The 21,519-nt window shown below is 49.3% G+C and overlaps 8 protein-coding genes across 8 annotated transcripts; 5 read left to right on the plus strand and 3 right to left on the minus strand.

The window, feature by feature from the left end:
- Positions 1–69: 69 nt before the first annotated feature.
- On the plus strand, positions 70–627 carry N7508_000613 (cytochrome c oxidase VIIc family protein; the record flags this gene model as incomplete). The annotated part of the gene is made up of 5 exons (XM_058458698.1): positions 70–81; positions 166–216; positions 278–452; positions 509–541; positions 602–627. The coding sequence occupies 5 exons, from the start codon at positions 70–72 to the stop codon at positions 625–627; spliced, it is 297 nt and encodes a 98-aa protein (XP_058324920.1).
- A 400-nt stretch (positions 628–1,027) lies between these two features.
- N7508_000614 (Elongator subunit IKI3) lies at positions 1,028–5,245 on the plus strand (the record flags this gene model as incomplete). Its single annotated transcript, XM_058458699.1, has 5 exons — positions 1,028–2,815; positions 2,867–3,020; positions 3,076–3,418; positions 3,474–4,153; positions 4,203–5,245. The coding sequence occupies 5 exons, from the start codon at positions 1,028–1,030 to the stop codon at positions 5,243–5,245; spliced, it is 4,008 nt and encodes a 1,335-aa protein (XP_058324921.1).
- A 1,878-nt stretch (positions 5,246–7,123) lies between these two features.
- On the minus strand, positions 7,124–8,390 carry mvd1 (diphosphomevalonate decarboxylase MVD1; the record flags this gene model as incomplete). The annotated part of the gene is made up of 2 exons (XM_058458700.1): positions 7,124–8,267; positions 8,323–8,390. The coding sequence occupies 2 exons, from the start codon at positions 8,388–8,390 to the stop codon at positions 7,124–7,126; spliced, it is 1,212 nt and encodes a 403-aa protein (XP_058324922.1).
- A 169-nt stretch (positions 8,391–8,559) lies between these two features.
- On the plus strand, positions 8,560–9,417 carry N7508_000616 (cytochrome c1 heme lyase CYT2; the record flags this gene model as incomplete). Its single annotated transcript, XM_058458701.1, has 1 exon — positions 8,560–9,417. One exon carries the CDS (start codon positions 8,560–8,562, stop codon positions 9,415–9,417), a length of 858 nt encoding a protein of 285 aa, XP_058324923.1.
- A 356-nt stretch (positions 9,418–9,773) lies between these two features.
- On the minus strand, positions 9,774–10,650 carry N7508_000617 (SNAP receptor PEP12; the record flags this gene model as incomplete). The annotated part of the gene is made up of 2 exons (XM_058458702.1): positions 9,774–10,292; positions 10,354–10,650. The coding sequence occupies 2 exons, from the start codon at positions 10,648–10,650 to the stop codon at positions 9,774–9,776; spliced, it is 816 nt and encodes a 271-aa protein (XP_058324924.1).
- A 424-nt stretch (positions 10,651–11,074) lies between these two features.
- Positions 11,075–13,180, plus strand: N7508_000618 (nucleoporin NDC1; the record flags this gene model as incomplete). The annotated part of the gene is made up of 3 exons (XM_058458703.1): positions 11,075–11,207; positions 11,290–11,557; positions 11,608–13,180. 3 exons carry the CDS (start codon positions 11,075–11,077, stop codon positions 13,178–13,180), a joined length of 1,974 nt encoding a protein of 657 aa, XP_058324925.1.
- A 401-nt stretch (positions 13,181–13,581) lies between these two features.
- N7508_000619 (AAA-ATPase Vps4-associated 1 family protein) lies at positions 13,582–14,382 on the plus strand (the record flags this gene model as incomplete). The annotated part of the gene is made up of 4 exons (XM_058458704.1): positions 13,582–13,692; positions 13,800–14,084; positions 14,134–14,207; positions 14,268–14,382. The coding sequence occupies 4 exons, from the start codon at positions 13,582–13,584 to the stop codon at positions 14,380–14,382; spliced, it is 585 nt and encodes a 194-aa protein (XP_058324926.1).
- Positions 14,383–17,874: 3,492 nt separating this feature from the next.
- Positions 17,875–19,405, minus strand: dspC (dual specificity phosphatase YVH1; the record flags this gene model as incomplete). Its single annotated transcript, XM_058458705.1, has 4 exons — positions 17,875–18,316; positions 18,393–18,743; positions 19,011–19,232; positions 19,362–19,405. The coding sequence occupies 4 exons, from the start codon at positions 19,403–19,405 to the stop codon at positions 17,875–17,877; spliced, it is 1,059 nt and encodes a 352-aa protein (XP_058324927.1).
- Positions 19,406–21,519: the final 2,114 nt, after the last annotated feature.

Genomic DNA, 21,519 nt, shown 5'->3' on the forward strand with positions numbered 1-21,519 from the left:
CACGGGAGTAGAATGAGCGTTGTGATTGCGCTGCACTTTTTCTGGGTTGAGAAAATTGAAAGTTTCCAGATGGGGAAAGCGGTGGGGGTGGCCCCAAAACGGCGCTAGTGTATGTCTCACGTGATGTTGAACATCGCAAGGTGCGGAATGGGATGATCTCGTTAGGCCTCGTCCGTCCCTTTCCGATCGTCCACTCTCTCCTCTCTATCTGGCAAGGTAGGCACCTTCTAGCGCAATTGGACTTGTTGCAACTACTCACAGCTACTTTTTACAACAGATGTTCTCCTCCGCTATCCGGGCCAAGATGGCCACCTCCTTCGCTGCCCGTCGTGGCTTCTCCACCACTCGCACCCAACTCGGTAGCCCCTACCACTACGCCGAGGGTCCTCGTACCAACATTCCCTTCAACCCTATGACCAAGCGCTTCTTCTGGAGATACTGGGCCTTCATGGGTTTGTGTTCCCCCGGACCTCTGCGCAGAGGCGTGACTAATTCGACCCTCATCTAGTTACCGGATTCGGTTCTCCCTTCGCCATTGCTGGTGAGTTATACGTCGCCTTAGCAATATCTTGCTTTGACCACGCGCTAACAGGTCTTCTAGTTTGGCAAACCTACAAGACCAAATAGATTGGTCTTGTCCTTGCGACAGTCTGGAGTCCGAAATCTCGGCTTGGGGAAGCAATTGGATATCATGTACAAAGCTAGAGATTATTATTGACATTTCTGCGCCTCAATGCCTCTATTGTAACCGTGTAGACGTTGAAACTCGTAGCTATAAGGACGTTGAGATGTGGATGAAGTCATTGGCTGAGCCGCTGTGGAAAATCAAAAAATCTCTGGGTCGGCGCGAGTTTGATATCAATTCTCAACACACCCACTCTCCACGCTTCTTGTCAAGAGAAAGCGTAGCTGGTCACTGTAACCTGCCTTTGCTCGTCTTTTCGTGAAATTTCATACGTTTACCGCCCTGGTTGCTTCATGGCGGGGTAACAAAAGAAGCATAGAAAAAAGTTACCGTTCCTGGAAAATGCGCAACGTGAGAAATGTGCGTCTCGCCGAGACACAGCTTGAGGGCGAGCTTCCTCTTACAGCAACTGCATGGGATACTTCGTCTGATGCAGTGGTGTGCACCTTTGGTCCCGCTGAGAACAATGCAATCATCGAGGTGCGGCGAAAGCGCCCCGAGATCACCTCAACAGACCCTCTCAGCCCGGAGGCATTCGAATGCATTGCGTCTTGGGATGCTCCATGCCCTCTGCCAGACCTGGCGTGTGACCGTGTCCTTTCTCTGCATTACTTTGCAGACAACCTGACTACTTGCCTGGTGCTAGAGGGAGGCGATATCGTGGTTGTGCGTGAAGAGCCTCTGCCTGGTGAAGATAAGATTGAAATTGTTGGTTCCGTCGACGTGGGTATTACAGCTGCTGCATGGTCTCCTGATGAGGAGCTCCTAGCTCTCACCACCAGAGCCCAGACTTTCCTTTATATGACCAGAGAGTTCGAGAATGTCGCCGATATTACCTTTACTCCGAGTGACATGCAAGCTTCACAGCATGTGTCGGTAGGATGGGGTAAGAAAGAAACACAGTTCCAAGGAAAGAGAGCCAAGGCTCTTCGAGACCCGACTGTACCCGAGAAGATTGACCAAGGAATTCTGAGCAGCCATGACGACGGTTGCACCACTATTACCTGGCGAGGAGATGGAGCTTATGTCGCCGTGAACAGCATTGAGGCTGGTACTCGCCGCGCTATCAGAGTGTACTCAAGAGAGGGTACTCTGGACAGCGTGAGCGAGCCGGTTGATGGACTCGAAGGCGCCCTCAGCTGGCGTCCGTCCGGAAGTCTTCTCGCAGGAATTCAACGGGTTGATGACCGTATTGACGTGGTCTTCTTCGAACGTAATGGACTTCGCCACGGCGAGTTTTCTCTCCGTATCACCAATGCCGAGACAAAGCCATGGACTTCTCGTATCCATCTTGCTTGGAACGTCGATTCAACCGTTCTCGCTGTCAAGTTCCAAGACCGCATTCAACTTTGGACTACCGGGAATTACCACTGGTATTTGAAGCAAGAAATCCCAATTGTTGTTGATCCCTCCTACTCGCATCCGTTCTCTCTCGAATGGCACCAAGAGAAGGCACTCCGATTCGTTGCTGGCTCCGCAGGCTGCATCCTTGATGCAGACTATGTGTTTGATACCAGCCACGGATCTACCTCTATTCCGGACGATGTGGGTGCCGTTGCCGTACTTGACGGACAAAACCTCAGGCTGACCCCATTGCGATTGGCTGGTGTTCCACCCCCAATGGCGCATAATGAGCTAGCTATGGACTCCAACGCTATTGATGTTGCATTCAGCAAATCAGGAACCCGCATTGCTGTCCTATTCAGCAACAGCTTCGCAGTCTACATCTGGTCTCTGAAAAGCCGGCCCGTTCCTATTCCGATTCTTGAGTCGAGCTACCCATTACCTGATGAGCCTGCCAGTCGACCTAGGCAGATTGCATTTTTGAATGATACCGAGGTCTTTGTGCTCCGAAACACTGGACCAAATGCTAGCCGCATTGAGCGGACTATCTTGGAACGTCGGACGACTGAAGCCGTGTACGAGGCTGCAGACTCCGAGCAATTATCATCGATATTTGCCGGAATTGGACATGAAGCTCTATGGTTATCCCATGCCTCTCAACCCGGCCGTCCCGTTGGCTACTCGAGTATTGAAATGTCATTAAATAACCCGGATATTGTCCCTTGGGGTGATAGTCCCAGTGTTGATAGCCATTGGGCTCGTGTTGTCTCCATCTCCGAGGACGAGGTAAGATTGCTTGATCTATATAGATTTGGACAGAATTGCTAACTCATCTAGCGCATCTTGATCACTATGTCAAGAAGTGGTGGCTTGTATGCAAACAAGCGAGTCCTCGCAAGGAACTGCACATCTTTCCTCGTGACACCGTCTCATCTACTGTTCACCACGTCTCAGCATCTGTTGAAGTTTATTCATCTTAACCACGTGGAAGGTAAGATCTGACTGTCCCGGCTACGTACGTTGTAAAATCTAACATGGACGCGAAGATATGGAAATCCCAGAAGACACACCCGAAATTGACGAGCGGTGCAGAAGTATCGAACGCGGCTCCCGCTTGGTTTCTGTGATGCCGTCAATCTTTGCAGTTGTGCTCCAAGCTCCCCGTGGAAACATTGAAACTATCTTCCCTCGTGCTTTGGTGCTGGCCGGAATTCGTACCTTTATTGACCAAAAGAAGTACCGATCTGCATTCATGGCATGCCGAAGCCAGATGGTCGATCTAAACATCCTTCACGATTATGCTCCTGAACAGTTCTTGGCAAATATCCCGTTATTCATTGATCAAGTCAAGAAGATCGATTATATTGATGACTTCTTGTCCCGTCTGCAGTATGTTTACATCCAGATATGGCCGAATTGACATTATTTGCTAAGTTTTATGCAGGGAAGAGGATGTTTCACAGACACTCTATAAGGACACGCTGAAGATTTCCAAGCACGAGTCTGCGGCTGTCGCACAAGCAGATGCTCCAGCTCCTTCATTGCCGGCGTCAGCCAAAAAGGAGAGCAAAATTAACCAGATTTGTGATGCTTTCTTGGCGACTCTCCAAACACGCGTCGATACCAACTTGCAGAACATCATCACGGCCCATGTTTGCAAATCTCCGCCAGACTTAGAAGCCGGTCTTGGACTTGCTGCGGGCCTGAGAACACAAAACACCGAGCAGGCTGAAGATGCCATCGAGCACATGTGTTTCTTGACAGATGCACACCGACTTTACTCTCATGCTCTGGGAATTTACGACCTTGAGCTTACTCTCTTGGTTGCCCAACAGGCCCAGATGGATCCTCGCGAGTATCTTCCTTTCCTCCGTAAGCTGCAGCAGCTTCCAGAAACCCGACGTCAATTTGAGATCGACAACCATCTCAGCCGCTTTGGAAAGGCTCTGAAGCATCTGTACGCTTTGAATGCCCATGATGAAATTCGCGCATATGTCGTCAAGCATGTCTTGTACAAAGAAGCCCTCGAGCTCTATAAGTATCAAGCAGAGCAACTACGTGAAATCACCGAGCTCTATGCCGACCATCTTCAAGACCAGAACCAATACAAGGATGCGGCAATTGGTAAGTGACCTGATATTTGAATGAAGACAATATACTAATATCTCCCCAGCTTACGAATCTCTTGAACTTTACGAGAGCGCCTACAAGTGCTATAACCTGGCCCACAAGTGGCGCGAATCATTGTACTGCGCAATGATGGCCTCTCTTTCCGAGGAGGACCTGACCGCCCATATCGAAGGCCTAGCTTCGACTTTGATCGATGAGAACAAAGACTACGTCTCAGCAGCCACAATCTACGCCGAGCACCTGCGCGACTTTGTCACAGCCGCACGGCTGCTCTGCCGAGGCTCAAAGTTCGCTGACGCCGCTCGTCTCCTCACACTGAACGGCAAGCAGAACCTAGTCGCCGAGATCGTCGACTCCGGTCTGGCTGAAGCAATGGGCAACATGACAGACCTTCTAGCCGATTGCAGATCCCAACTCAACGCCCAAGTCCCACGCCTCCGCGAACTCCGCCAGCTACGCGCTGCCGACCCTCTCGCTTTCTTCGGTGGTGATCCCACAGGAGGCGACGCAGGCATCGACATCCCTGACAACGTCTCACTGGCACCAACAGATGCATCGACGCTTGCTGGCCGCTCCATGTTCACCCGATACACAGGCAACACCGGAAAGACCGGCAAGACAGGCATGACCCGCTACACCTCAAAAACCCGCAGACGGGAAGAGCGCAAGCGGGCCCGTGGTAAGAAGGGAACCGTGTACGAGGAGGAGTACCTGGTTAACAGTATCCGACGCCTCATGGAACGCGTCAACTCCAGCGTGACAGAGACCGAAACCCTCGTTGATGCACTTCTGCGTCGCGGCATGCGCGAGCGGGCAGCTGCCGTTGAGAAGGCGTTGCTGGAAGTCTCCATTATGTGTGCAGATTGTCGAGACGAGGTCTTTGAAGTCCCCGTCGTGGAGAAAAAGAAGAATGAGGATGAGGATGAGGATGAGAATCCCGATGAGCCTCATATTCCACCTATTTACGGTGGTAGAGGCAGTGGAGTCTTGGCTGAAAGCATTGCTATTGTTCAGGGTGGGGGTTCCGCGCGTGTCAAGGAGATCCCTATCGTGAAGGAAATGAAGAAATCTTCTTTGCTGGCTTGAAGCTGTCGGTGAGGATAGACTATAGCATTGACATATGTCCATTATCAAAATGAAAGTAGCTTCTATTCTCAGTCATATAAAATATTCATGTAGACTCCAGGAATACGCCCTGGAACCAGGGAGGTTTGTTCCTTGCTAGGATACCCTAACAAAGGCTAGGTTGGAAGATTCAGCCTTGTGCACAGGTTTTCGTTTAGGGGAAAGATGTCTGTTCCCATGGAAGATACAGATAATCTCTAGCTCAATGCAAACGGCACACAAGCAGAACGTCAGACGGGTCAATCAACCCATGAGCTCTGTTAATCCTTGACATCCATCGAGAAGGTGATATTTATGTGCAAGGAGTCTCCATGCTATGCGTGACACGAGTGATACGTGAATATCAGCAAAGGAATGGAAGGCCCTCTTGTTGACCATATATTAGATGTGTTTTCAAGGTTGGTTTCTATATCTCTTGTCGGGGTGCCCCAGTCTTACCGATACCTCTCTAGACCTATACTGCCACAATGCAACACTGTTGAGCAATCATGCAGATGGCATCTTCCCTGCTCCTGGGGGCAATCACAGGTTGGTCTTTTCGATCCGTAAACTTCAGGACAAATTTTGATTGCGTTAAAGCTGCGAACCAGGACTCATGCCAACGAGCGGGGATGAATATACATTTCCGAGTCCTCTGGCTTGGCTCCCACGTATAAGGATACCGCACCTTGTGAGAGACAAATCCGAGTCATATCCAAAACATATATTGAGCCCTCGAGCAGTATACCAGGTCATCAATGTGAGTTAATGACATGATACCTGCTTAAAATGCAAAATACAGTGTGCTGCACGCTGTGGGCAACTCAAGTTCATAGAGAGCATGCCCACGAGGTAGCATGTAGTATGCAGGTCTATGTAACACACAATTGATCATGTACATCATGTCCATAGTAACAAAGCCACCTCCAATTTATTCCGAATGACGGGGTATATCCCAGCCGAAATACGTCGTGAAGCGCAGCCATCTCGAGGGAAGACAACAACTACGACTCCTTCCCACAATGACACGAAGATGTTACATAGGTCTGCCGTGTATCCAGTAGCCAAGCCAACTACGAAGGATATGAGAACAACCCCTAACCGAGCGGTATATAAAAACTAGCTAACGTCTCTTATTTACTGGACATCCAAGAAACAGTATCAGATAAGCGCAGTTATACCATCAAGCTGTTGAGTTATGTCCCCGGATATACAACCAGATTGAGTCTAACAGCACCTATTTATATAGAAGATGAGCCTCTATATCTGGAGCATTCTTGCTATGCTTCTGGGCGTGGGAGCTCTTGCGCCCGTTCAAGTGGTCCCATCTATCAAATGCTCTTGTGCTGGCAGTTCTGAACATTCTCGCTATGCGTGTGATCATACCGGTGCTTCTTATGGTGAAAGTGGATGCGGCTTTGCTGGTTGCTGTGTTTATGCTGGGAGTCAGCAGAGCAGGTTTATTCAGGCTTGTGAGGCCCTTGGATATGGGTTCCGGCGCTGTGATGATTGTGGCTCATGCTGATCGTACTGCTCGTTTAATAGGAGGACTTGCAGAGTGGATGTCAATGGATATTTCAAGATAAGGTGATGGGTTATTAGTTTGCGTGTTGTCTGTAGTGGCGATTATGAAAGTCATTTATGTATATGATCGTTAAATTCACGCTCGTATTGTATTATTATGTTCTAGATAGTCCCGAACAATGAAAGGGATACAGTGAAGTGAATATCTGCATCAATTTCGTATGGCCAAGTTGAATTGGTCCCATGCAAAGTTGTAAAAGGACGATAGGGTATCTTTCAGGTAATCAAACCTTCCAAAAGAATGGCTAACATGCCCATTATTCACCTCCGCATTGTCTAGGAGCTGATGATCTCACCAGTCTCGCTGACAAGGTGAGTGTCAACCTTGATGGGACCCTCTCCGACACCAGTCAAGATAACACGGCTCACACCGTCCTTGAGGACCTCAACGGCACGGGAGTCAACCTGGTCCAGGGAAACTCCGGGAGCAGTAACATTGGCAATTCTATCGTAGAAAGCACCGTCCCAGCCCTCGGTCTTGGGGCCGAGGATGGCTTTGGCGGTTCCGGCAACGAGCTCGGAGTCCTTATCCTCATAGTAGATGACGGCATTGGGGCCAGCGTCGAAGGTATAGGCAGCAACAGTGCGGCCAACAATACGGTTAATATCGTGGACAAGGCGGACGGCGGCACGAGAGACGTCGTTCATGTAGAAAATAGGGGGCCACGAGTCAAGGCAGGTAGCATGGAAGGTGTTGGAGTCACGCATGGTAATCTCAGCGAAATCAGGGAAGTTGCGGTCACGGATCGCAGTCTCAATGGCCGTCATGCGCTGGGGAACAACATTCTGTGCCCGCTCGGCAAAGAGAGCGGAGGTTCCGACGGTGGTCTGCATGCCCTCTGTGCTAGGGACATCCTTCTTCTCGGCGCTGACAACAAGGACCAGAGCACGCATCTCAGGCCAGTGAGACGCGGGGGCGACCTCCTCAGCCAGGCTGTCACTTCCGTCAACAAGCTCGCCGGTGCGCCATGCGACGTAGCCGCCCATCAGGGAGCGACAAGCAGAGCCTGAGCCTTGGCGAGCAATGCGACTGAGTTCCTTGGGGGACTGAGGTAGTTCGTAAAGGTTGGCAACGGCGCGGACCAGAGCTGCGAATCCAGCAGCAGAGCTGGCCAGTCCCGCGGCGGTGGGGAAGTTGTTCTCGGAAACGATACGGAGAGGAAGCTTGGAGAGAGCGGGGAGAGAGGAGTCGGCATCTTCGAGAGCTTTACGGTGGGCACGAAGACTGGAGATACAGGCGAGAGTGCGCTTGGAGGACTGAATGTCCTGCGGCTTGCCGTTCAAGTTCAGGGTGTCCTCAGCGGGGAAGTTACCAGAGCAGGAAGCGGTGGTCAGGGTACGGAGAGAGCGCTGAGAGAGGGTAACAGAGAGAGAGGAGTTGGTAGGGAGGTTAAGAGTAGTATCACGCTTGCCCCAGTATCTTGATGTTTTCATTAGGACTGTCATGGAATGAGGGGCAATCGAGATCAACTCACTTGATGACGGCAATGTTGACCGGGGCAGTGGTGGTAGCCCGGTAGACCGACTCGTTAGAAGCAGCCATTATGAATTCAGACAAAAGAACGAAATTGAGAAATTTCCAAGTGAACAAAAGGGGAGAAATAACGGGGGGACCGATAATGTTGTTTAGCCAGGCGGTGAGGGCAAAATATCTCTAGTTCCTGCTGATGCGCCGATCAATCATCCACTGAATAATCTCCAATTATTCAACAATGGGAGCTGGAGCAAGTACTCCTGTGGCAGAGCCACCTGCAACATGCCCAGTTGATCACAAGACCCGTGAGATTTGGCTGCAGCAAAATGGCAAATCACCGCATCCCTCGGAATCCGAGGACCGACAGGCGCCTGCAGGTCAGGGACAAACACGCGCTAAATCGCAACGACCACTATCAACGGACCGAGAAGTGAGCACGATACCCCGAGCTGGTGATTTTAGTGCCGACAGCGCCTGTCCTGAGGCCAAGAAGGGAGCATCATCTCCATATGCTGCTTCGCACGGCAGCCCGTCCAATGCCGAAACCGAGACCGGCCGTGACGAAGCTACCGGCAACTGGATCTACCCATCTGAAAAACAATTCTTCGAAGCATTGATGCGCAAGGGTAACACCCCCGGGTCTACCGAAACCGCCTCAGAACTTGCGACCTCCGTCGCCTCGATCATTCCAATTCACAACGCCGTCAATGAGCGCGCATGGAACCAGATCCTCGAATGGGAGAAAAAAGGCCCCTCAGCAGACCCAGGCAGCACAAAATGTGGAGGACCCAAATTATATTCCTTCCGCGGCTTGGGTGTCGATCCACAATACCTCAGTCCGCGTGCGCGGATCAATGGGTGGCTTGGCTACCAGCATCCATTTGATCGCCATGACTGGGTCGTTGAACGATGTGGAGGCGAGAAGATCGAGTATGTGATCGACTTTTACCAAGGGAAGCCAACAGGAAACAGTGGAAACTCCGGTCTAGCAGGCAATGCCGGTCCCGGGAAGCTCAGTTTCTTCCTTGATGTTCGGCCTAAGTTGAACAGTTATGAGGGCTGGAGGTTGAGGTTCAACCGATTCACTGGTCTATGAATATATCACTGGAGAGATGGGATAGACCCCCGCTGCACATAGCAAGGCGATAACGGAGCATAGGCAGGATTTGGGACCCTATTGGGTGTATTATGCATGTATAACAACATTGACTTCTGTAAGATATTGTGCTAGAGCATTGAAAGTCAACAATGAATTGAATGTTCTCCATTCCATTTACATTAAATGTTGCGAATTGATTTGTAAGCTAGAAGAGATAGGTGCTTCACCAACAAAACAAAAGCCGAAGAGAATTATGCAAAAGGGATATCGTGCGCATACATGACAGGGTAGAAAAAACAAGGATTGCGTGGTGGATGGAACGCAAGAACGGAGGGGGATCATAGGTATCGCAATTAACCAAGGACGATGGCAAGAACGATGATAAGAAGGATGACAGCAAGGATCACGAACAGACAGCAGGCCCTGTTGCGCGCATTTTTCTGGTATCTGCTGGCACTGCGAAGCTCAACGTTGGCGCCCCGGGTGTCTTGAGTGACGTTCTGGACATTCTCACTGATAATATCTAGCTGGCCTCCTTGTTCGGTGACAATGTGCGCAACATCCCGGAATAGCTCATTGAGTTCTCCCACACTCTGTTCAATGTTTCGAATCTCTGTCTCACGCTCGATGATAAGGGATTCCTGGAAGTCCACCTCGCCCTGATTGGCCATACGGTGCTGTTCCTCCAATTGCTGCTCTTGTAACTGCACATCGGTTTCGATTAGTGGTTGTTCACCATCCTCAACTGCTGTACGGGCAGCAACTGCTGAAGCACGCTGTTTCTCAAGCGCCCGGCGTTGGACTGTTTGGAATTCATCCAAGGTGGCCTTGAATTCAGAGGACAGCTTCTGCTGGGTCCACTTTTGGGAGGGCTAGTACGGGTAAGGTTAGTATCAAAGGTTTTGAAAGGCAAGGGAATGAGCTGAACCATACATTCACGTCCTCCCATGTCTGGACCTTCTTGATTCCTTCTCCAACATCCTTGAACCCCGCACGGGTCTCCTCCAAGAGATTATGAACTCGCTCGCGCACACGTTCGGTGTCTCGCTTGGTTCCGAGAAGGGCAATCTGGTTGGACAAGCGAGAAATGTTCGAAGTTAATGTAAACAACTGATCTGAGAGCGACTCGGCCAGATGATCGAAGCCCGGATCGTCACGGTACTGCGGGTCTTCATCCCTGCGCATAGTAGTAGGCTGTGCCTCCAGTGAGTTGAGGCGATCAAAAGACATGACAGTAGTACGACAAAGTAATGAGTGTCAAAAATGAAGGTAGAACGAGACTGGATAAGAAAGCAACTATCTGCAGGTCCCTGCTGCCTTTGCCGGCAGACCGCCCTCACATGACGTACCGGATCCACTAGTCTAAAAAGGGCTAGTACATATGGCTCAGTACATCAGTGCCATATATCACATGATACATGTGGCTGGTGTGTTTTGATGCCTCAAAATATTCCATCATTGATTTGGCCGTTAACTGATTCCGACCAGCTCAACCCAACCAGCCGTCAGCCGTGACTCTTCGTCAGCATTGTCGCCGGCTTGCCAATTCCATTCTGCAGCTTCCAGGCTGTCCCTAGGCTCGTCAGTCTGACCATGCTCTATTCTTTCTCACATTCTCTTTCACAAGCGCATCCCACCCCCCAAAGCTTGCATCATGGCTGCTATTCGAACCCGGCCATACAGGCGAATCTTGACCTCGGCCTTGCACCGAAGATTCGTTCATGCATCTGCACTTTCACTACTAGTCTGCTACATAGTTGCGATTCTCATCGGGAATAAATCATCCTGTAAGTATCTTATCGAGTCGAGCTCCGAGGCTTGTTTGGTTGCCCCGTGAGCGCACATTGCTAACCTTTATGATTGATACAGGGCTTTGGCTATGGTTTCCTATTGGCACTTGCGGAATTCGAACCGCAATGCTCTTCCTCTCCTGCCTTACCGTCTTCGTCCTTCGCGTCAGCCAAATGCACATCGGCTCGAGAACATCCGCCTCATCCTTTGGCACATTTAAACAACTTACTCTCTTCCAAATCGCGCAAACATTTGGCTGGTATATCTTCTCGGCCTGGTGGTTCACGCAGATTTATATCTGGTCGTCATCTGCCGATAATGATCTCCAACTCGTGAAACGGGGGAGGTATGTTCAAAGTCTCCAAATTGTAACGAGACTTGACTAATGAAATATAGGGTACCCGAGCGAGTGACCTTGAATGAAAGACCAATTTACCTCCACTTCTACCACTTCTCCCTCGCATGCGTGCAGGCGGCGTGGCACCTGTACTCTGACTACGACCGTGTCCCTTTGCCTATCGCAGACCGAAGCTCCAGAACAAACGACCAGCGCATTCACCCGGTACAGCAAACATCAAAGTACCTCCAGAGAACTTGGATGCAAACTTTGCGGGATGGGGGTATGAGAAGTACACTCGCTGCAGGCGCTACTGTTCCTGTGTACCTCATGTTTTTCCGCCAAACTGTGTGGAGCTGGTTCTTTGCTTTCGCCCGGACTTATGCCGATTTCCCAAGGTCGGCAGCCGATGTAAGAGGTTTCTTCCCTCCGGATCCTATCACCACTATCCTCCGAACCATCTACACGGGTGCGATTCTTGTTACCCTTTGGGAAACCGCCAACCTCTCTTTCTCGGTGTTCATCGGCAAGGAACCTCTGAAGCGGGGCCAGCCACTCACGACAGACGCCAAGGATCCCAATGGCAGTCTCCTCAATGGTCTCAATGCAAAGAAGGAGATCGTGAAGACTTTCGCACTCTGGGAGCTCGGTTTGATCAGCCAGCGTAACCCTGAACGCCGCAAGGCGATTTTCAGTGAACTTGATCGCGAGAAGGGCTCGACTTGGTCTCAGGTCCTAGTTAGCCTCACTGATGTTATCAAGGGCGTTACCATCCGGATCGAGCAAATTACCAAGCCCGCTCCCGTTGCCCAAGCACCACCGCAAGCCAAGCCATCGGACCCTGTTCTTCAAACTCTTCCACGTCTCACTGAGCCCTTGACAGACCAGAACGTCTTTTCTGCTGCTCCTAAGGCTACTTCACGACAGGACAAGTTTGGCGATGCGTTCAGTTCAACAGCCAAGTCTTTTGGTCAATCCGAAGACTGGACTCCAACTGCACGGGCTCGCATGCGCGATGCTTTCAGTCAAGCGTCCTCGGCTGTATTTAGCCCCGAGCGGAAACAGAGACTGCTCGGCTCTTCCGAGAAAATGAAACTTTTGACCGGCGGCCCGTCTACTACTCACAAGTCCGTGGACATCAACCCGTTGCTTGCACAATTCCTGCGTTCGCCCATTGGTCGACCTTTCCAACAAACTTACGCCAAGCGCCTTTCGTCAATTGTTTTCGGTGCCCCCGTGTCTTCGTTGTCTCCTATTGTGGATGCAGTGGAGTCGTTGGCTCGGCTTTTGACTGCCAGTTTGGCTGAAGACCCATATGGCAAAGTCCAGACCGACATACCCCCTACAGTGCGTCTCCTTACTAACACTATTCTTACACTGGATGCATTTGTTCACCAGGGTGGTTTGGATGCTCACTGGACGGATGTCGACTTCCCCTCTTCTAGTGACCCCACGGCGCAGGCTAAAGCTCGTCAGGTCCCAGAGGTGGAGCTCGTACTTGACACACTCCGAGGTAGTCTCAAGGACCTATTGGCGGCGTTCAAGCCTTACTTGCGGGACATTGGTGTCGTAGGCAAGGACTTGAGACTGGCCAGGGAGGCAGCTGCCATTGACGCGGAGGAGTCATTATGATCAATGATCGTGTTTTGTTCGTTTTTTTAATGCTCACTATATTTCATGATTTCTCATACAAAACCTCTTGGATTATTCTCGGTAGTACTGTCCGATTGGGTCTTAGTGGACAGATGCATGGTTTGGCGTTCTGTCAAGATGGGCTTGGGTGGGCTGGAATATAATCCAGCTAGTGAATCATTACCTTTTGTTCCATCAACTAGATCGCCTTCATTTTACTTTTACTCTCAGTTTGTTGGAAGTTCCGTTTTATAGACTTGGTTCGCTCCAAGTATGGGTCACATGACGGGCCCATTCCAATCACCTCAAGCCAACGACACTTGTCCTCAAACACGTACCAGGGCAGCAACGAGGATTCCATACTAGTCGGATAGTGCCGAAAAGTCAAACTCCCTTGAGCCATGTCATTAGCCAACGTATACCATGTACGTCGCGTGGCGGATACCTCCGCAAAAGCATGCCTGATCTGCTATAAGCCATCAACGAGCGTAATGATCACGCCAGACAACAAGGTATGACAACATCAACATTCTCAGTGGATAGAATATCTGTTGTTTCTTACATCAGTGCAGTGAAACTGTCAATTATGATGCATACAAGCTGCTAATTAACCTCCCAGGACTTCTTTTACGTGTGCCCCGCACATCTGCAAGACCGGCACTTTTGCTCGCCAATAATCGACACTGAAGGCCAGGCAGCATGCGCCAAAGAGGAGGCCATGGCCAAAGAAATTGAAAAGGTTAAGAAAGAATATGAGGAGAAGCAGCGCCGAAAGAAAGAGCGCGAGAACGAGTCTAAAAGCAAAGATGATAAAGACGAGAAAGACAAGAGCAAAGAGAAGTCAAAAGACAAGGAAAAATCTAAAGTTTCGAATACGAATGATGAAAAAGAGAGGGATGAGAAGGTATGTACATGCAAATGGTGTATCATTGTGGTAGCTGACTCTTTAAAAGATCGCTTCTATTCAGAAGGGCACTGAACCAGAGACGAAGGCAGATGATTCACCTCGAATTTTCGCTTTACACAAGTACGAGAACCCACGCAACCCTTAGACATTATATGGCCGTTGTTTCTAATTGCGATGCAGGAATTTCTATCAGATGCGCATTGACCGACTACGCAACATCGAAATTGCCAAGCGGAGTCAAGAAAGACTGAAGAGCTCTTCATTGTTTCCATCTGTGCCGTCAAGAAATCCTTAAGCCCTCTAGGTTACTCTTTGTTGTCCTGTTGTCGGTATGCAGGTAGATGACAAGTCCGATATACTTGTCGTATGATCAGTCATCGTCGCACACGAATCTCATGCTTTGCCAATTATCGATACATATTGACTAGCTGCCCATTTCTTCCGAAACACTCTCGAGATAAATGACCATGTCCAAATCAACTGTCACCTCAATCACGTTTCGGAAAATACCGATGCTATCACATGGGAAACCAAATCATGAAAGCCTCATTCCATCACACCTCCACCAATACTCGATTCAATCCAACCGCCCGCAAAATATGCGTCGATTTATACCATATACAGCCGCCAGTGGCTACCCAAACACACGTTATATTGGCCCCAATCCATGCGTGATGCCCCGTTTCTCGGACACATGTACAATAACCCAACGCAAATATCTAAAACCAAGCTCCTGATCCTGCAGGATGCACAGGCCAAACCCCCAAACTCTATCCCTATCCACTACGCCCTGCTTCACCCGCGTACTCGTAAAAATCAAGCCCCAAATATAGATCAACCAGCCTAGGCAACATAAGCCGGTTCTCGATTCTCGACCGGGTAAACAAAGATACCTCTCACATACACCCCAGTACCACTCCTGGGCTTCCTGATCCCATTTCCAGCAGGTGACTATCATAGTGTAGTATGACTCTGACAGAGGGAGGGGGGAGAAATAAGCACCAAAGCGGACTCTGCTTGTAGATTGAGGCGAAGCTCACGAACCCATTCCGGAGGCCATGTCAGCCCTAGTAGGCTACCTTGTTCCCTAGCTTCCATTTCGCAGAACCGCTAGTACTGTATTGCAGTGGCGTAGTGTATAGGCTGTCATGCATGGCATGTGAGGCTTGGGCGTTTGATCTTTCCTTCTGAGATGGATGCATTGTACATCATGTTATGCAAGGTAAGGCGAGGTTGGAAATTGAAGATGATTCATTTTGCTCTATTCTTGGACTTGCGGGGTTTGGCCGGGATTGCTTGCTCCGGGTTACTGTGTCAGCGGGGCTGTGTAGTTAATTTTTTGTAGTTGATCTTATATGAAGTTTGGCGTTTGGTCTTGTTGATGAAGGAGCACGACATGGGCTCTGCTTTGACTCTGGTCTAAATTTGTAAAAATTGTCCGAATTCACGGATTTCTTGCCTACAAGCTAGCTATCCATATATTGATTGATATTTATTTAGTACTTATCTGATAATCTCTAAGTCTTTATCGTATGCATATTAGTAGTTCCCGATATTTTAATATCCCAGCCCCTCATCCATCTAGACAGCTACAGTAACTTGCTTTGCTGTTTCATATCGGAATTGGGCAGCCTGGCAATGCCACAATCTATAATTTAGTAAATAGCATGTGCAGAACGACAAAGCTGTATCTGTCTTCAATACCGAAACAAAGTACTGAATCCAACTTGTTGTTTGGGTGCTGCCTGGCAGGTCTAGATAATGGACACCTCAGAGGGCCTAAAAGCCGACTAGGACGGCACTATGTACACTAGATCTTTTAGGCTACTTGGTAGCGCGAATCTAGAGTAGCGAATCAAGGCAGTCAAAATTTTTCAACTTGCATGTACAGATGCGAATCGGATACGTGTGTTTCGCATTTGGTCTTTAGACTTGCTTGGTATTAACCTTCCCTGAGTCGGGCAATGATTTAGAGTAAATAAAACCAGGCATTCAATTGAGGTCCTTCTAGTTATACTCATAGTCTAAATTTGTAAACCCCATCTCAGTTAATAAGAAGCGAACGAAGCACCAGGCTACAGTAGTACGATGCAGTCTACAGGATACAATATACCAGCCAGCAATCAGCATCCCACATTTAGTATGAAGTATAGAACCAGGCGAAACGCCTATATCACACCCCTCTACGTATAGTATAATAGAAGGTTGAAGAAAACAGAACCAAATGGAAACATAGCAGCCCAGCACCCAATTGCCAGCGCCAACAGTACCAGTAACAGTGCCCAACGACCAACCAAGGACGAGCCCAATTCCAGACAAACCTGAAACAAATAACATAACCAGCGATCGACCAGCGATCTGAACCCCATCCAACGCCAAACTATGCAATGACGCAAAGAAAGAAAAGGATAAAAAAGATGTGTATCCTATCCAGTCCAGAAAGGAACTCCACCGGGAGCTCCCCCTGCAAGGCAGTGCACTGCCCCACCCCCACCAGAGAAGGGCTACCAATGAGGCACAGAGTAGATGACACTTGTAAGTATGTGATATACCCAGAATACAAGCAATATATAACTAAAAGAACAGTATAACAAAGAAACGAGTACTGATATCTGACTATACCGCTAAACACATAGGGCAACCCAGATCACACGCTGATATAAGCCAAACAAACAAGCCAAACATGTTAGAGATACAGTAACAAACAAACAGTCACCATACCCGTAATTGCAATACACCAACCCAACCAATCGGGATCCGGAGGAACAGACCCGCTTTGCACAGCCTCCTTCAAACCTTGGAATTGGTCGCAAGGGAAATGACTGAAATGAAATGACCGTCCATCGCTGATCTCTTTTCTGACAGTGTGGAGAATGCGTTTGCGATGTTTCTTGGCGCGCGACTAAGTCTAATAGGCTTGTCCTTATTCGTGTATACTTTGAGTTTAGATTCACGTTTCACATCTTTAAGCCCTACCGTAGGGTGAAGACATGTACAGTACTGTATGTACATGCACATGCTCATGCACATGCTCATCCATCCACCGTAAATGTACGATTCGAAATGGGGCTTTGGTTGCGTCTCATATCGCCGACTGCAGTGTGACTCCAATACTGGACAGTATCTAGAGTTGGGTTTACTAGTACAGGGTTTGCTTTGTTCGGTACTGGTTTGCCCCGTGAGATGATGAAGATCCGAGGCGGAAGTGGCATGGTTCTACAGGTACATCATAGTATAGTATATCCCTGTCACCGTAGGCAGTTTTTTTGTTTTCGGCGGGCTGATGCCTTGAATTCTCCGTTATCAACGGGACACGGAACCAGAGCCACGTCAGCAGAGCCGCTGGGTGTGTTGCCTAATGTGTGTTTCTAGGTTTGTGGCTTTTTGTAGATCATGGGATGGACAGGGGAGATCTGTCGGATTGGTATGTTGAAGCGGTATTCCGAGACTCGGTTTTGGTGAATGCCTGTTTGCATATCTATATTCGATAGGAGATACTACGCAAGGTAGTAATGTTCTCCTACCCTGCCATTCTTCATTGGCCGCGTAGGAGACCTTGAATGCTTGGTTGCCTCGTTGGCAGCCTGGGTGCCGAACTGTGAACTTTGTGGACTATCACGCCCAGCTTGGGATATACTCCATTAGTAAATGGCAAGACCGGTGGATCTTTTCCGGCATCTGGTGATGTAAAATAAAACAATGAACCAAAGACAAAGTATGTAGAAGTCGCGGTTAAGCTTTCATGACTCGTAATTCTATTTATGCATATGATGTTCGTCACCTGTCCTCATAGATTACCACGCCCAGTATCATTAGATTCAGGAGCCCGCATGCTCGGAGGAAGACGGATAGCAGGGTTGCTCCTTGGGCCCTGGGCAACGTTGATTTGATTTGCAATGTCAACCCGCGCCTTGGCAAGACCAATAGCAGGTACAACCCAATGGTTACAGCTGCACTGCATGCCTTGCCACGCGAATTTACCGATATTAGCCCCGCAGCCAGGATTGGGGCAAGTCAAGCGGCCGGAGAGGGGAGCATCATCGGGATGGGCTCCGTATATTGTGTCGGCGGCAGGCTCGGATGCATTGTCGGATGGGAAGAGACTCGGGCGCATCCATGTCAGGGGGTGAAGGAAGACATGGCCGCAGTTGGCGGACGGGTTGATCTTGGCGCTGTTTTGCTTTTCCTGTTCATGTGGAATGATGAATGGGGTTGTTGCCAATTTTCGTCTGTGGATATAGGGTTAGCGGAGTTGGTCCGTGTCTCAGTTTAATATGGTAAATCTAGATCAGGGGCAGAACTAACCTGCATTTCCGGCATTTGATCTCGACGGTTTGACCGGTTCTTTCTTGGGATCGCATGGGCTGTTCATCTTCAAATCGCACTGACTTTAGCTCTGGGGCTCGGCCACACGCTACGCTTTCCTCGACGTCGCGGCGATACAGCCAGCGCTGGTACAATGGATGGTCGGTGACATCATCTGGACAGCCCATCTCATGGTACAGCTCGAGCTGCTCCATAAAGCCATCGTTGGGTTCACAGAGGGGCCGGGTTTCGCGGACCAGCGCAAGGGCAGACTGCGGTGTGAGCGCCCCCGGCTGGCGGTGGAGCAAGTAGGCGATGCAAATGGTTGCGGAGCGGGACTTCCCCATCGCACTGGATCGTCACATCAGCCACTGTACATCTTTCCATGTCGAGAAAGTCTGATCCGGCTCGGAAATGCCCAGAAAAAAAGGGTCCAGCATGTATCCTGAGATTGCAGGAAACCGCAGCCACGTGTAGATCGTAATTGATGCACACGTAATGACGTAGGAGGCATGAAGCCACAAGTATAGCTCACATCCACTGGAAGATAGGGGCAGCTGGAAAGCTGAGGAAAGGGAAAAGGCCAATAAAAGAATGATACGATATGTTTTGACTCACCAGTGTACGAGGACGCCACCACCGGTGTCTAGGCCGGCTTGGATGAACTTGATGGCCGCGGGGAAATGTTCCAATAGATTATCTTCATCAGTATCATCAACTCCTATGGAGTGATGCTCATAGCCCTCGAAGGTCCCCTCTGATGGGTTCAGCCGTAGCACCGATAGCACGTGGGAGATATCTGCTCGGGCCATTGCTGCTTTGTTTTTCAGACAGAATATACTATAATTGGCGGTTAGAATGTCAAATCAACTGCCAAACACGGTGCTGGCAGCATCGATTGGCAGTATCGATCGCCAGCCCCGCTTTGGATACATATGTTTTTGTGATATCTAAACAACAAGTACTAACCCGCCGACGTAGATATTGTGGCCTTTGATTTGATTCATGGCCATTTTGAATAGTGCTGCAAATGAGCAGTAGAGGAAAGATAGGGAAGATAGAAGCAGAAGATATATAAAGAAAAGTAGAAAGTAGAACGAGCTCTGAGAGTGAATTCGACACTTCCCTACTTGGACAAGGAGGTTGAGCCTCGGCGCTGCCAAACTCAAAAAGTCTGATAGGGCAAGGGTATGACAAAGCAGGTGACATGGGTGCCTGAGGCAGAATTTAAACTATTTCTTAATTTTACATTCTATTAAGCTAAGCTTGAAAGAAACACATGTTATCTACTCACGCTTTCAAGTTTTCATGTTCATTAGTGCCTTCTTTGAGAATATGGTATATGCAAGTATGGGTTGATCTCTCCAGAGTACCCACTGTATGAGGGGCTCCACACTTTGGGGATGGTTCTGTATAGCTTACTCAGGGTCTTTCCATGCAATAGAAAGTCTTTACAGGATATATGACACTTCACGCTAAGTATACACTCCTTCATTTTCCCACTACCCCTCTTTAAATAGGGCGTGTAGGGCGCTCAATTGAGATCCCCTCACCGACGGCCCGCCACTACACCGTCGTAACGCACACCTACAACTACACGCAAGCACCCAAAGCGCAAATTGAAGAATAATTGGACGTGGAAATTACAAGAAAACTCTAGCCAAGCGATTCACGCCGCAAGTGGAGCGCGATTTATCCCCGACACACATCAAACACTGAACCTCACAATACTGAAATCTGATTTGTTGCAACCGCTGCAAGGGTCATCACAAGTGAATGAAGGGCAAAGCCAGTGGTACTGTAGACTAACCGCGGGAAACCCACAGGCTTACTGGGACTGGTAACAAGGAATGACTATCGAGTGTGACTCGAAGCTATATACGGAACATATGGAGCACAGGGCAGCCAGGCGTCGCGTCAGAACCCTGGGACTACAAGTGACATGTGCTGCTAGGCTGCAGCCCTCTAGGGCTTAAGGCTGGCTGCGCCTCAGGAGGTGATGCGGTTAATTGCACCCGATCTTCTCCAGGGGCTTGCTGACAGGCTGTGTCAGCCTGGTCAGGGCGCCAGATGCCTAATGCCTCTGTCTCAAAAAATATTTACTAGTTGCCTGTCCGATCATTTCCTGAAATGAGGTGCAGAACAGACGCACTGCGATGGAGTCCGGAGCTTAGCCAGAGAGTGGTGACGTCTTCGAATGGAGAGGGCGTCTCGCCTCCTGGATCCCAAACTGGGGCTTGACGGCGACGATCTAGGGATAAGAAACTTTATTGCACTAGTGACTATCCCGCCACAGCGGTTCAATGTAATGAAGCAATGCAGTATGTTGGACTATGTTTGCCAAGTTCACTGCCACTCTCGAAAATTAGTCTGTGGAGACTCGGTACGAGAGTACCATCATACCATCAAGCTACCCCATACATCTACTGGAGCCTGACTTTTGAGTAAATACATGATAGGCTGGGATGAGATGCCCACGGTCAGGCGATCTGATATGGAATACAGTAGAGTACATGGCCGTACGTACATGCGTGTGATAGGGCTTACTCGCTATGGATCTCAGCAACCCTGTTACACCCCTCACTAGCCTACATGTACTGTACTGCTTTAGCGAAGCAAGATCTTTGGAAAAGAAAACGCCCAGAAATTTTTGTTCTGGAAGCTCTGCTGGTGTGGAGACTTGGATTACTCATCCTTCCCTGCAGCCCTAGATGTTTGTTCCAACGTTCCAATTACTCCTGAATGAAGATCAGGCAGATTACAGTGACATTTTCGGGGAGATGGCTTTTCTTTGAGTATGTCGCATGTCTCTCGAGTGTGTACACAAGAAGGTTCACACCCCTGCGCCCAAATGACAAGCCGGCAGTGTGGCAGTGCATGCAGTCTTAGGCGCCAAGTGGAACGCACTAGCAACCAGTGGGTCCAAGTCCAATTTGTCTGCTTTTTTATGTGGAGGCAAAAGAATGTTCTGTGTTATCCGAATACTCCGATTTGGGTATGCCCTACGAAGCACCACGGGAGATACTTATAATTCTACTATACACCCAAGCATTTATTTAAACAGTCGGGAGTTCATGATTTCAGTTCGAGGCGGGAAATATTAAGCCTAAATGCCAAGACTTCCAAG

Source organism: Penicillium antarcticum (assembly GCF_028974205.1).
Source record: "Penicillium antarcticum strain IBT 31339 chromosome Unknown utg000001l_segment0_segment0, whole genome shotgun sequence".
Lineage (NCBI taxonomy): Eukaryota > Fungi > Ascomycota > Eurotiomycetes > Eurotiales > Aspergillaceae > Penicillium > Penicillium antarcticum.